The 14,855-nt window shown below is 39.8% G+C and overlaps 1 protein-coding gene across 2 annotated transcripts in view; it reads right to left on the bottom strand.

Moving 5' to 3' along the window:
- Atg7 (autophagy related 7) overlaps positions 1-14,855 on the bottom strand; it is a 239,697-nt gene that overhangs the window by 212,703 nt on the left and 12,139 nt on the right. For both annotated transcript variants that reach the window (XM_005333795.5, XM_021731992.2), the window contains exons 2-3: positions 5,632-5,801; positions 4,993-5,047 (exon numbers count right to left, since the gene is read on the bottom strand). In XM_005333795.5, coding sequence (XP_005333852.1) covers positions 4,993-5,047; positions 5,632-5,779 — 203 coding nt within the window. In that variant the 5' untranslated portion in view covers positions 5,780-5,801. The remainder of the gene's footprint in view (positions 1-4,992; positions 5,048-5,631; positions 5,802-14,855) is intronic.

Below are 14,855 nucleotides of genomic sequence, written 5' to 3' on the forward strand. Positions count from 1 at the left end.
TTTTTGGAGTGATGATAATAGTGACGATTGCACAGCTCTATGGGCATACTAAAAACTACTGATGTGTATACTTTAAAAGGGGAAACTTCAGGCTAGGGTTGTGGTTCAGCAGTAGAGCGCTTGCCTAGCACGTGTGAGGTCTTAGGTTCAATCCTCAGCACCACATATAAAAAATAAATAAACAAAATGAAGTTATTGCATCCAACCACAACTAAAAAAAATATTTTAAAAAAGTGGGGGGGGACTTCATAGCAGGTGAAATTTCTCTCAATAAAGCTGCTAAAAGAGTATGAATTAGAAATCTCCCCTACATACTAAACCCAAGAAGGAATTCTCAATGATGTACATACTAACCTGGTGCCCTTTGATGTGAAATGTCCTTCCAAGGCCCACATGTTTAAAGGCCTGGTCCTCAGGGTGCTACTAGTGGGAGGTGAAGGAATCTTTAGGAGGTGGGGCCTAGTGGGAGGCTCCTAGTCCTTGGGGACATGCCCTCCTAAGGCAGTTCGGCAGTTCTCCTGGGACTCCTTGCCAGTACTGCTATAAAAGCCTGATATTGGCCCCACCCTTCTCTTGCTCTCTCATCCTGTTGAAGATGTGACCTTTCGTTCCTGCACATGCTTCTGCAATAATGTGCCATCACTTGTTTCCCTCACAAGAGGCTAAACAAATGGGTCCCCAACCCACCCCATCCCTGATCTTGGACTTTTAACTTCCAAAACTGGGAGTTAAATAAATCTTTTCTCTTCATAAAGTTTGATGCCTCAGTTATTTTGTTGTAGTAATGCCAGGCTGACTAACAAACCTGGTAAAGTATGGATTTCACAAAGGTCTAAATTCTGGGCCTATGTGGGGACATAATGTTTTTTAAAATCTCAGTAGTATGCACCAGTTATTTCCTGGCAGCGGGTAACCAGAACAGAATAAATCCTCCAGAAGAACAGAGGTTGAATTTTATACCTACAGAGTTCTTTACTCCACACAACAGCTTTGCATAACTATGGGGAGCTTGGGGAATCACACCCTTGCTTCATTTTCTCCTATTTTCCCTAACAATCTCTGAATTTTAATTTATAACATCCTTAATGGAGTCCACTGGTATCTTTCCAAAAATACCACATCCCATTTTGACAGCCTACAGTTATTTAAGCAACTAGTATGCACTAACCCTATGGTAGATGCAGGCAGCACAGGAGAGGACAAGACAGACACAACCTGTGTCCTGCGCACAGGCTTTTGCACAACTACTTTTTAGGTTCTTTGAGGGCAAGAGTTATGCCTTATCTTCTTCCAATCAGATCTAATTTGAGGCTTAGAAAAAAATTTTCCTTATGATTAAAGATAAAAATAAATAATCTTCAGGATAAAGAGGGCCCAGGAAAGATTTTTTTTTTTTTTAACCATTTCACTTGGGTACAGAGATTGTCATCCAAAACCGACCTTTCTCTTCAACAGAAATTGATGACATACTCAATGCTTATAGCCAGGCATACCATTTTCCAGTCTTTCTGGCCAGAAAGGCACATCTCTTCTCAAAAGAATCTGAGGGGAGTAGTAACACATGTCCCTTTCCAGCCAGGCTCTTTAAGAGACAGGCTGGGCCTCCATCTTCCACCTATTTTCACTCTGGCTCTATTTCCCATCTCCCAGTTGTTACTTGAAAGTAACAACTCAGACTTAACTAAAGCACAAAGGCAAAGCCCTTGAGGATGATGGAGCCACAAGGTGGAAGACAACCAGATGCCATCCCTGACTATTAGGTAAGCAAGAAATAAACCTTCTTTGCATTTGAGCTCTTCCATTTCTGTGTCTGGTTCAATGGCACAACCTACTCTAAGACCATACTCTCATCTTCAAGGCATGGCACCTGATTAAAGACTACTTGAGCAACTCACTCCATGTAATTTAAAGAACAGCATCCTGGTGCTGCTAACTGCTAACAGAGATCCTTAAGACTAGGAACCTCAGGGAAGGGATGTAGCTCAGTCTTAAGAGCATATACTTTGCATAAATGAGGCTCTGGGTTCAATCCACAGCATCCAAATAAAACAAAAACACCCAAATAAAACAAAAAAATATGTTTTTTGGTTTTTGTTTTTTAAAAAAAGACTAGGAGCCCAGAGTCAAAGGGGTTTATCTGGTGCTATGCAAACATGAGACACCTTTGGCTTCAACAGATAAGAACCAGGGCTGTTCGCTCTCAACTGTTTCTCCTTCCTCTCTGAATGCCCAGTGCCTAGTGCACACAGTATAATCAAGACACAGAGGAAGCAATCAATGAGTATTCCTGAAATAATAATCACCTCTCCACATTTATTAGTCACTGAGCACACTACAATGCAAATATCTGTCCTCTCCTCCTCTCTCCCCATCTCTCTCATACTGCAGTGGAGCCCTAGAGTCCTAAGTCTTTGCATTTCTAATACCCACAGTCCTACAAATTGTAGACATTCAGTTTGATTAATAAATTCATAAAGATTTCCCCCCACAAACCCATGCAAGATAAATGATGATAAAAACAAAGAAAGTAGCAATAACAGATAACTTGGACACAGAAATCTCCTACCTTCTGAGGAAAGTCCTAAATGCTTGTATTAAAATTCCTAATCATGCTACAAAAGAGAGACTCAGAAAAACACAGACGTTTAATAGTAGTGGGAACATTAGAAGCCCAGAGATGAGAAAAAAAAGCTAAAAACAAAACAAAACAAATAAAAACACAAGACTTATTTGAGGTAGCACACTTAATTAGCCATAAGTCCCAGGTCTTCAAACTTCAAATTCAGGGCTATTTTCACAGCACAGGGGCCATGTTTTCCTCCTGCTCACCTCCCCAGTGTCTGCCACAGTGATTCACACACTGGTGGTACTGAATGGGTAAAGGAAAAAGTATCACCAGCGTAATCAAGCAATTTGTGTGACAGTCATAGATGCAGGATCACAGAGTTTCTTTGACCAAAATGGATTACTCAAGATTTGTATGCTTGGATTTTGTAATAAGATCAAATTTAACTTCCTTGAGCTGCTTTTTTCTTACTAATGTCTCAAAGAATAAAAGTTTTAATGCTTGTACATTTTCAGTCTTTTCATTGTTATATTGCAGTTGCCCCCAAAGTTGATCAGTCTTGCCAAAACACCAAGAGAGCTTACTAGTACTTAATTTGTTTTGAGAAGTAATCACCAGAAATTTGATGGATCAAGAAAATTCCAAAGGAGAAAAGAAAGGCCAAGACACACTTTATAAATGTATAAAGCCTAACACTGTTTGGGGTTTATGTTATACTTTTTTTTTTAAACAATTTTTGTGTCAATTTTATTGAGGTACAATTCAATTAATATAGAGTAAGATTTGCCAATTTTTGTGTGTGTGTATTTGGTGCTGGGGATTGAATCCAGGGCCTTGGGCATGCAAGGAAAGCATTCTACCAACTGAGCTATATCCTCAGCCCTGTGTTATGCTTTTAATTTTGCAATCTGATGGAGATAAAAGAATAAAATGTATTGATTTTTTTGAGAAATAAAACAAAGAATTCTAGAGACACTTTATTTGCAATAGCCTAACCACTGACTATACTACTGCCACTTGGAGAAACCATGTGACTTTACAAAGACTTCTGCTCTCCCCAAAATTCCTCATCTTGACCCTGCTGAGGTAGCAGACAGTGGAAGTGGATCTCACCAGAGCCTTTACTTCTTTAATCTTCCATAATCTTAAGGCCCCTCAACATGGTTATGCGTCTAACTGCAACCCTCCCCCCCGTTCTAACTTTGTGTAAACTTTAGTTTGAGAAAATGAATTCACAAGGACCACAAATGCTTTCATCCACAAGCCTAAGGACCCTTGTACTGAACTCTGACCTCTGGACTTCTCACATTGTTGATCTTCTTCTCCTTCATCAAAGCCCTTCCTCCTTTGGTTTATATAGGACTTTTCATTTTTCAGACTATCCTATGACAATCCATTTCCCAGTTTTGCATCCTCTAAATCAGAGCCACTCACTGATCAGACCCTCTGTTCTTCTCATCCACTGCTCTCTTTCCTGCATATGGCCTCATGGCTTTTTCTGCATGGATGACCACCATACCAACTACTCACCTCTCTCTTGGACTCAGTCCATCTTGACATTTCTGGGGGATACTGTCACTCAAACTCAACATGTTCTAAGCCAAAACTGCTACAATTCAGAAATACACTTCTGAATACATTTTAGTTTTCCCCTCACCGGCCCCCCCCAAGTCCTAGGGATGGAACCCAAGTTCCATGCTACACTTGTGTTCCATGCTACACAAGTGCTCTCTCACTGAGAGCAACACAAGTGCTCTTTCACTGTGCTTTCTAAATTTAGCTAGCTGTGACTTTTTGACCCATTTTATCTTTTGACCCAAAGTCTCTTCATCTGAAAAAGTGAAAAATCACACTTGGCAGATCTGAAAGGATTAAGTTTATAGAAATGCCTAGCCAGTTAAGTGTTCAGTATATGCCTCTCTTCTCTCCAGCAACTCCCCTAGTTGCCAAGTGGATTTAAAAAAAGAAATATATCTGTCATATCCTTTGAACATTCCCATAATGTCTTGCACAGTGGCTCCTATACCAATCTGGCTTAATAAACATTCATTGATCAATGCATACGCTACTAAAGGAGTAAGTCAAGAGAATAAAGAATCGTAAAATATAAGCGACAATCAAAATCTGGAGAGATGCTCGCTAAGTCTCAATCTAGATGGTAGCTGGTTCCTACAAGGCTCTGAAAAATATTCATTTTTTTTTCTGCTAAAAAATGAACCATTGACACCTAAAAAAAATATTTAAAAATGAACCAGAAAGTCCTAAGCATCTAGCACTTATCTTAACAGGAGGCACAAGGGAACCTGAGGCCCTGGCTCTGCTCCCCAGACCCTCTCCAGCTTCTCTTGTGGTCCACCTCTGAGGGAGGTGAGAATGCTCACTCCTTTCCAAGAACAGTTCTTTAGATTGTGAAAATAAATACTCACATGTCGAAAGCACTGAATTCCAATGTTAAGCGAGCTGGCAGTCCCGCAGAATCACCTGAACAGAAGAATGATTGCATCTTCAATAACAAGTCAGAAACAGTAGCATTCATAACAAAAATATTTGCAATCGTTTTGTTCTCTTTGTTGATGAAGCTCCAAGGGCACCATCCAATCCCTGCTTATCTGTGACACACAGATAATATCTGTATGGATAATGGCAGAACGTGACAGGGATTTTGTGAGGGATTTACCAAAATTATAAGAAGGACTCCTGGGGGGAAAAATATTTTGGATCTCTTCTTTCCGTAAAACTAATTAATCAGTATTCAGATTAATAACTTGCATTTTACTATTCTATTTCTTTTCCCCAGAACAAGAGAAAAGAAAAAGGAACGTGGGTCGAAAGTCAGAAAGGAAAAAAGAAAGTGAAGAGCACTTAATATAAAAGAAATGGGAGTTCCTTTCTAAAGAAAAGCTGAGGACTGGGGTGTAGCTCAGTGGTCAAGTGCATGTCTAGCATGTGCAAGGCCTAGGTCTACAAAAATAATAAATAAATAGATAAATAAGTAATCTGGTACTATACTAGAGGACAGAGAGGATCCAGAAGATGATAGGAGAGGCAGTTTATTACCACCTTACCATTGTAATAATAACCCTTAATGTCCTTGGGGGCTTCATCTAGTCGATATTCATTCAACTTCTTCTGGGTCAACTCATGCCAAAAGCCAACATCTAAGGCACTGCTGAAGGGGGCAAACTGCAATTTGAAGAGTCCAGGATCCCCCATAGCTGCTGCTCTTAATTGGTGCCTATTAAGAAACACAGTAGAATACAGTGAAATAACATTCCAAAACAAAACCCATAAGAAAAAAAACATTTGTAATAAAGCTTAATTCACACAAACAAAAAGGAGAGGTACATGAACCATCTTACAACTTGACTTTTTAAAAACTTTGGTAAAACACATTCAACATGCCATCTGCCCTTTTAACCATTTTGAAGTTTCAATTTGGTAGCATGAAGTATATTCAGATGCAAAGCCAATCTCCAGAATCTCTCCACCTTGCAAAAGTGGAACTCTGTATCCTTTACACAATTTCATTTTCCCAGGCCGACACCCACCATTCTTTTTTCTGTCCCTATGAGTTTGATGATCTTAAATATCCACATATAACTGGAACATATCAGGTTTGTGTTTTTATGACTGTCTTATTTTACTGAACACAGAACCTTGAAAACTATCATAGTGGGGAAGTGCTGGAGAGCCAAATTGTATTGTTACATTGTATGCATGTGCTAAAAATGTAACAAATCCCAAAGTTCTGTATACTTAGAATGTACCAATAAAACAAAATAACATGGAGAGTTGGGTGGAGTAAACTATCCTAATTTCCTGTGTTGTCAAGTTTGGTCTCCTCATGACATGACTTTCCAAAATAACCCTTTCTGATCTTAATTTTATTTTTGCAGTGCAAAGGATGGGCCCCAGGCCTCACATATGTCAGCCAGGTGCTCTACCACTGGGCTACAAATCCAGTCCCTGGTCTTAACTTTGGTGCCTCTTCCTTTCACGTCAGTCAGTCAGAGTGATGATGCACTAGTGTTTACTCCTTCTTCTACACGGTTAAGATCTCAGAAGTTACCGGCATGGTGGCGTGCACCTGTTATCCCAGCAATTCAGGAGGCTAAGGCAGCAGGATGGTGAGTTCAAAGCCAGCCTCAGCAAAAATAAACATTAAACAATTAGTGCAAAATAGGGCTGGAGATGTGGCTAAGTGGTTAAGTGTCCCTGAGTTTAATCTCCAATTACCTCCACTAAAAAAAAAGATCTCAGAAATCATCACCATCCATGTGGTCCTAAGAAACTCTACAAATACAAAATCCAAAGTTCAGCCAGTTAGAAACACAACAATTCAACTGCTGAAATTCTGTCTGAGTACTGCATTGTCCTCCCCAGCCGAGGAGAATACAAGGCAAATTTCTCGTTACTTCCTATGCCTTTAATTTCTTTGAAATTTCGTGTTTGCTCCCTTACATGCATGGCAACTTTGCATTTTACACTATAGTATAGATTTGAAAACTTCATCCCCGCCCCAATTCATCAAATAAATTTGACCATCCTGGCAATTGGGCATGTGTACTTTGCACACTCAGGAAACACACACTGTATTATGAGAAGCTCAAAACAAGAAGATCCTGGCAGTCTAATGAGATCAGCATAAGCATTATTTCATTCAGGGTGTTTCTGACTGTATGTGAGAATACCTTTCAGTTACCATAACACACAACCATATCTTAATGCTCTCTGTACCAAAGGAAAAAAATGAAAATAACTCAGCAACAGTCCTGTTTGCCAAAGAGATTTGTGTCTATGCCCTAGATATGAGTATTTTCAGTGTACTTGTTCAAATCTCTTGAATTAGACTTATCTACCTTCACGTACTATGCTGGGGATGGAACCCAGAGACTCAGAAATGCTAAGCAGTGCTCTACCACTTAGCCACATCCCCAAGCTAAATCAATCAAAGTTAAATCAATTTTTTGGTAACCAACAACGGGTTTGGACAATTAATTTAACTGCTAATTCCCTTTGAGTTAATTCCAATATCAGGCTATTATTTTTCAGGGTCTTCTGTCTGAGAGTGCATTGATTTCCTAATTTTTCACTTAGCTACACAGTTATACATGTATATTGGGTTTTATGTGCCAGAGCTGATAGCTCCACTTTTAAATAGCCTTTGTGAGTTACAGAAAAAGGAAGAAGTACTATATATGCTTTACAGGATGGAAAACTAAAATTTTCTAACATCACTTACATCTGAAAATGTTTTATTTAAAATCTGTTTTGAATTAATCACCTTCTATAGACTGATCTTTATGTGGACAAAATTTAAACAAGAAAAAACTTACAACTTTGAAAATTAATTAGCCATTGTTTTTCTTTAATAGTAGGTCAGGCAATGTCATAATGAATGTTCAAAACTAATTCCTTTATATTGAAGCAAAAATATATTTTCCAACTTTTAAAATGGCATGAAGGTTTGGGGGTGTAGTCCAGTGGAAGAACATAAGCTTAGCACACAAGGCCCTGAGTTTGAAGCTCAGCGCACATACAAAATAAAAAAAAAAATTTAAAAGCAATAAAAATATCAGTCTGATTCTGTCAATAATCATCAATTACTGTGGAAAACCTAATCAATCAACTACCTGCCTTTCTAGGACTGTGTTGCTTGCATTTAAGCAGAATCCTGAGGTAATTATAAAGAATAAAATGTAGATAAGTGAGGACCTTAATATCTTTTGATATATTTTTGAAGATACATTTTAGATGATAACTAAGAGACTTAAAATAGATTTTATCATGCTTCTTCAAGGCTAGCCCATGTCCAACAAAATAGTTATATTTTATCCAAAATGTAAAATATAGCATTCAGTATTCTTTATGCAATTCATAATAAAGGCTCTAGTTTGAGGAGGTAAGAACGTGTCTTGACTGTGATCTGAGGCATAATTTAGTAGGAATTATCCAATATGTGGCATGTTAGCTAAAAAATGGTATTTGCTTTGTTAATAAGCATTGTCAAAGGGCATGAGTCCTGGTTTCTGCCACCTTGTTAGGAAAGAGGTCATAAGAGTGCCATAATAAATGTTCAGTAAATTCATCAAACTCACAATGTCAGTAAATAGATGAAATCTTATTAGTAAGTTTATTTGTTTTAAAACTGTATGTATAAAATAAAAAATTTCCATACTAGTGGTCTCTGTAAAACTCTCTGGCTTTGTTACTATAATAGTTATCCTCCAATAAAACTACCAAGTATTAAAAAGACAGTTCATATCCAGAGAGGTTTTGCCAAAGTTTTGTGACAAGATTATCATACAGCTTTCAGCCCAGCATGGAGGTACATGCCTGTAACCACAGTGACTCAGGAGACTGAGGCAGGGCAATACAAAGTTTGAGGCCAGCCTCAGCAACTTGTCGAGACCCAGTCTTAAAAAATATAAAGGGGGCTGGGGATGTGGCTCAAGCGGTAGTGCGCTTGCCTGGCATGCGCGCGGCGCTGGGTTCAATCCTCAGTACCACACACAAATGAAGATGTTGTGTCTGCCGAAAACTAAAAAATAAATATTAAAAAATTCTCTCTCTAAAAAAATAAATTAAAAATTAAAATAAAAAGGGCTGGGGATGTAATTCAGTGGTAGAGTATCATTGGGTTCAATTCCCCAGTACTACAAAATAGACAGATAGTAGATAGATCCATCTTTCAGTTTTCCAACTTTATTGGATTTTAGAATCAACGATGAGGAGCTTTGATGTAACTATATAATAAAATGCAACACTAGTGCTTTACATAAAAAGTCAAGATGGTTATATGAGTTTGGGGCAGGACCACAAGAGAGGCTCTGTGAAGGAGTTAAGACTAAGAGAAGATTGAAAAGAATGGTAAGGACAAGGACAGTGGGTAGAGAGTGGAAGGGACAAGATGATCAGAGGAACTATCCTGGTACAAAGGGGAACAGGAGTGTTTGTCCTGAGTGGAGGGTTTGTCCTGAGCAAGAGCAGCACTCACAAAGCTGAATGGGTCACATGAGTGACCACACAGGGAGAAGCTGCAGGTGAGGCTGAAGAATTCTGCAAGGGAAGACAGTGGCAGTTCTGTATGAGACTATAATACAATTCAGCAGTAGCAAAGAGGCTCTGAAGGAAGCAGAGAGGGAAATCAGGCAAAGAGTTCAAGAATCTATAAGGATCCAGATTAGAGAAGAAGTGAAACTGTGAAGGAGGGGCTTGTCCTTGGGGATGCAGAAAACAAAAGGTGACCAAATTTAGCATCTTGGTGGATTCAAGGAATGATGGGGAGGAAAAGGCCCTTGGGGGTATCAAGATTCCAATGGCTATAAGAATGAAGCCCAGTGAAAGAAAGGACACTTGAAGGGCAGGGCCAGGCTCAGAGGAAAGAATAACAGCACATAAAGGAATTTTCAGCCACATACAATGGCAGGGCAACCTGAAGCTGATCCAAGGAAACCGAGGTGAGCTTGGGAAGGTGGGTCCTGAGATAATAGGATGGATGCTGAGATAACAACTAAGGTGGGTAAGAAACACCAGCTCCTAGGAAGAAAAGCCCCAGATCAACTAAGTCCTACAGAAAGTCCACAGTCAGGAAGTAAGAAACAGAACCAGTAAAACAAATAGGGACAGCAGCAGCAGCAGCTGATAGGCCAGATAGGTCCATCTATGTATCAGCCCAAAGCAATAAAAAAAACTTTAAAGATAATGATGAAAAGATGCTAGAAGTCAAAGAAAATGTCCAGTTAATGCCACTGGATTTTAATGTTTAAAAGGAGCTCAGTGATGGTTCTACAAAGTGCAATTTGATAGAAAATTGCTAAAAAAAGAACAGATTGTAAAGGCAGGATCACAGCAGGGAAGTGACTATGTCCCAAGCAAGTCGGGGGCGGGGGGGGGGGGAGGGTTAGTTTGCTGCTGGATTCCTCCTAGGCAGCTGTTCTCCCACAGGCTCAATTTTGTTTTGTACATTTAAAAATATGCTTTGGCAATAGAAGTCCGATTGTGGATAAATGAAAAATTTGTAAAATTTGGGGGCTTACTAAACTCAGAAAAACAAAAAGAAAACAAGAGATGGTAGTAATCATGATGAAATATTTTCTATAGCATTGATAAGCCTTATTGATCACAAAGGTAGCCATCATTGTCCCTAAAATTCTCTGCTTTCCAATACTGTTTATGGCATCAGGCACCAGACAATGTCTGGCCACGGGCTTTCAAGCCCACCTTGAGGGACTCTTAATAATGAGGATGTGTGGACCTGCCACTCTTCCTATTGAAGGGAGAAGGGACAGAGAAGGAATAGGAGCTTACCAGTCTTACCAGTGCCCCAGGAGATGCTGGTTTATGTCTGGTGCTCCCTTGATGCCCCCAAGTCATTGTCATTCCCACTTTTGCAAGCCTCACCTCTAAACTAATCAAATGTACTTAAAAGCACCCTCATCCCACAATAATTTTTTTTGTCTTTTGATTGTTTTAAATGGATTTCTTCAACTTTGCACACTCAGAACCTTCATTTCCTTTTTCCAGACCACTCCTATTTCACTGGTTCCCTGAAGAGCTTGTGCACTGTGACTCCAGCACCTAGTGAGCACCTGGAATCCGCAGCCCACATTTGGAGGAATAGTGTCACAGCTTCCTGCTTTGTTTCCTGGGCCTCAACTCTCTTCCTTTCCTCTCCCTCTCCACAATGCAGCCAGTTTTCTTTCTACTGTCAGTTTCTGCAGGGTTCCATGATCAAGTCCTTTCCTCAGTCTACAAGCATTCTCCAAGGCCAAATCATGCATTTTCTTTTTTTTTTAAGATTTTTTTTAAAAGATGGACACAATATCTTTATTTATTTTATTTATTTTTTATGTGGTGCTAAGGATCAAACCCAGTACTTCTCAAGTGTGAGGCAAGCACTCTACCACTGAGCTATAACCCCAATCCCGCAAATATATAACTATATGCCAATGAATCTCAGGCCTGTATTTCTAGTTCTGACCTCCAAACATACATGTGTTTTTTACAGCCAGGACTTGGATCTCTCAGACATCTCAAAGTCAAGAGATCCAAAACTGACTGCATCTTTTCACAAAATTCTGTCCCTTTTCCTGTATTTCAGAGTTTACATAAAAGTATTACTGTATCCAAGGGAGAAACCTCTTGGTCAGTCTCAGTTTTCTTCTTTCTCACCTGCAAATAAAATAGTAATTCCTACAGGCTCAATCTTTAATAATCATCAGGAATGAGATGAAGTTTAACAGTTTCTGACCATAGGCTAGGTCCCGGAACAGAATTCAGTTCTCCCAGAAGCCCCAAGAAATGATAGCTCCAATGTCGTAGAAGAAATGGAAACTTTCAATGTCATAGAGGAAGAAACTGAGGCTCAGAGACAAAGAAACATCACCGAGATTCTACAGCTAGGAAATTGGGAGAATTAGGATTCAAACTCCAGGGCTATTCAACACCCATATTCCGCCTGCAACTTCACACATCCCATATGGTCTGCTTCCTTCACTCCATTCCCCTGCCACATGCCTGGCTCTATCATTACACACTCAGAGAATTCAGGAACATGCTCACAGATCACTGTCTTTAGTCCCTGTATTCACTACACAAGAAGGCATACTGCCATCAGGAATGATGTACAGTTCACTCCTGCATTTAAACAAATGAACAGACCCCTCCTGGTCTTACTACACAGAGCACAGGGTGCCACAGCCCTATCTGCTTGTTTCCTGAACTTATGCCTTGGTGGATGTTCCCAGGAAATCCTTACCCTCTCTATCAGGAGAATCCCTCATCCTCCTCCTGGTCAAAGTCCTTTATGAATCCATCATTAACACTCCCAGCCTGTGGGTATCAATGGTTCACAGTAACAGGTCAAAGCTTTCATCATAACATTTACCACCTTGAATTACATTTGCTTTCTGGTAAAACATTTTTGAAACCTTTCAAAATAATGGTAGTAGTAATAACTGTTCTTATTGCATGCTTACTCTGTACCAAGCACTAGGTTAAACATTTTACATACATATCATTCTCGTGACCATCTCTAAGTGCTACTTTACAGAAGAGAAAAGTGAAGCATTGAGAGGTCAAGTAACTCGTACAAAGTCACACATTCAGGAAGTAGTAGGGCTGAGATTATAAGCCAAGCCCCTTACTTCAAAGTCACTGCTTTCATCTTTAAACTATATTTCTCAGAAGGAAGAAAACTCTTTTCAGAACCTTTATATTGCGCCATCAGCCCTAGTTATGCTTAAAAAAAAACAGTTTTAAAATCATTTGCATGCCAATCTTCTTTCCAAAAGAATTATTTATGCATAACTGCTCTAGATCCAAACATTACCTAAAGTAAGGCTGGCCTGTATGACCCTGGATGGGGTAGGTGAGACTCTGGCCTTTGCTTAGCTTGGAAAGATCGAAGATTATTTCTATCATATTTCCACACTGACATATCAGGGAACGACACTGACATAGGCATCAACGTAACTGTGCTTCAATTTTATTTCAAACAATTTCCATCATATTCAGGATGCGAACCCAAGAGTCATGCAAGATGGGATTGGGTCACAACCAATTAAAGAGGACAGGCTTTAATGAGGATGCTATACTGTAATGAATGAGAATCCCAACAGTGCCTTGCCGAAGTCTGGCTTGGCACAAATCAGGAGCCACTTGTCAAAAAGAAACTAACTTTATTTTTAGAACTACAAACGCCAAACAAAACAGCTCCAGGGAAAAACCCTCAGAGCCCAACTGCCACCACCAGCTTCCACAAGCCTCTCTCCCACCAACCTCACCCCCTCCCACAATCCTCCTGCTCTTGAGGCCGACTGGCTGGGTCGCGTGGGCGGAGCCAAAGAAGTCCCCCAATGAGCAGCTCCGTGGAGGAGCCAATCAGCTAGATGTTGCTGGGGCCGCTGTGAGCCAATCATCAGCTGGCAGTCTGAAGGGCAGGGAAACAGCCCAATGAACATCACCGCAGAGGAGCCAATCAGCTAGATGTTGCTGGGGCCACTGTGAGCCAATCATCAGCTGGCAGTCTGAAGCTTGCTGGCAGCTGGAAGTTTGCTGGGGCCCCTTTGGCTGTGGCTCTCAACAGTGCCTAACACCCAACAGTAGCCAAAAAATTCAGACAAGATTAAGCTGAACCAGGAGAGTGAGTGATCAGGTAATGCAAACCCCTTGGGGCTACGTCCACCACCCAAATTTCAGACTTTTATAAAAATAAAACTGAGTCACACTCAGCAACCTACTTGAGCAGAAACTCATAAACTGTGCTTTTATGAGCAATTATCAAAGTTTCTGTTTCAATGGACCTAACCTTTCATTAGTGCAGTTCTTTTATGTCAAACTCTTACAAGAAGTGTATGAGTGTGGCCTCCCATGAAAGAAGCAAGGGGGTCAAAATTCTGGATGGTGGAGAGATTTCCTGTACTATGCGCCCTTTGTACTTTTCGGTGTTTGTATTGTGTATAAAGAACAACAGTACAGACATAAATAAAACAATTTTTAAAAACTGTCTTAACCCTCTGGCACAGATAACAAGACTTAATACAGCCTGCTCAACTGCTTTGATGCCAGTAAATAACACCTGGGAGATCCTTGATACAAGAATCATGTCTTATTCATCTTTCTTCAGATTAGGCACAGTGACTACATATATTAGTTGCTCAGTGTTGACATGTAATACTTCTCTTCCCCTACAAAAGGCCAGTAGGTAAATACTATATAGTAAGGCAGATTTCAGCAGAGTTTAAAAATTATTAATAGTTTGAGCTGTCCAAATAGGAAACAGATTGATCAGAGAGATCATGAATTTTCCATTAGTGAAAGCATTCGAGCATAGATCAGATAGATGATGGCTGGCCAAGTAATATTGCATTAAGGATTACTGTACCAGGCAATCAGATGAGACCAGAGGTTGGCAAGTTTTCCCAAAAAAGAGCCAGATAGCAAACATTTTAAGAACTGCAAGCTACAGTTTTTTTCATACATACTTCTTCTACTTTCTTTCTTTTTTTTTTTTAAATAAGGTTTGAAAAAGGTAAAAAACATTCTTAGCTCATAGACAGCACATAAAGAAAGGCTCAGGCAAGATCTGCTCCTCAGGCTGCAGATTGTCTACCCCTGGATTGAATGAGCTTCCAAACTGGTTATTTTTGATGCTTTGAAGGAGCTAATACTGCATTTTGATTTTAGGAAGACTGAAATTTTGGGCAGGATGTTTTACAGGGTAGAAGAAATTAGCAAGAGCTGCTAATGGTGAAGCAGACTGCAAAGCTGGATTCAAATACCACAT

Source organism: Ictidomys tridecemlineatus, chromosome 16 (genome assembly GCF_052094955.1).
Source record: "Ictidomys tridecemlineatus isolate mIctTri1 chromosome 16, mIctTri1.hap1, whole genome shotgun sequence".
NCBI lineage: Eukaryota > Metazoa > Chordata > Mammalia > Rodentia > Sciuridae > Ictidomys > Ictidomys tridecemlineatus.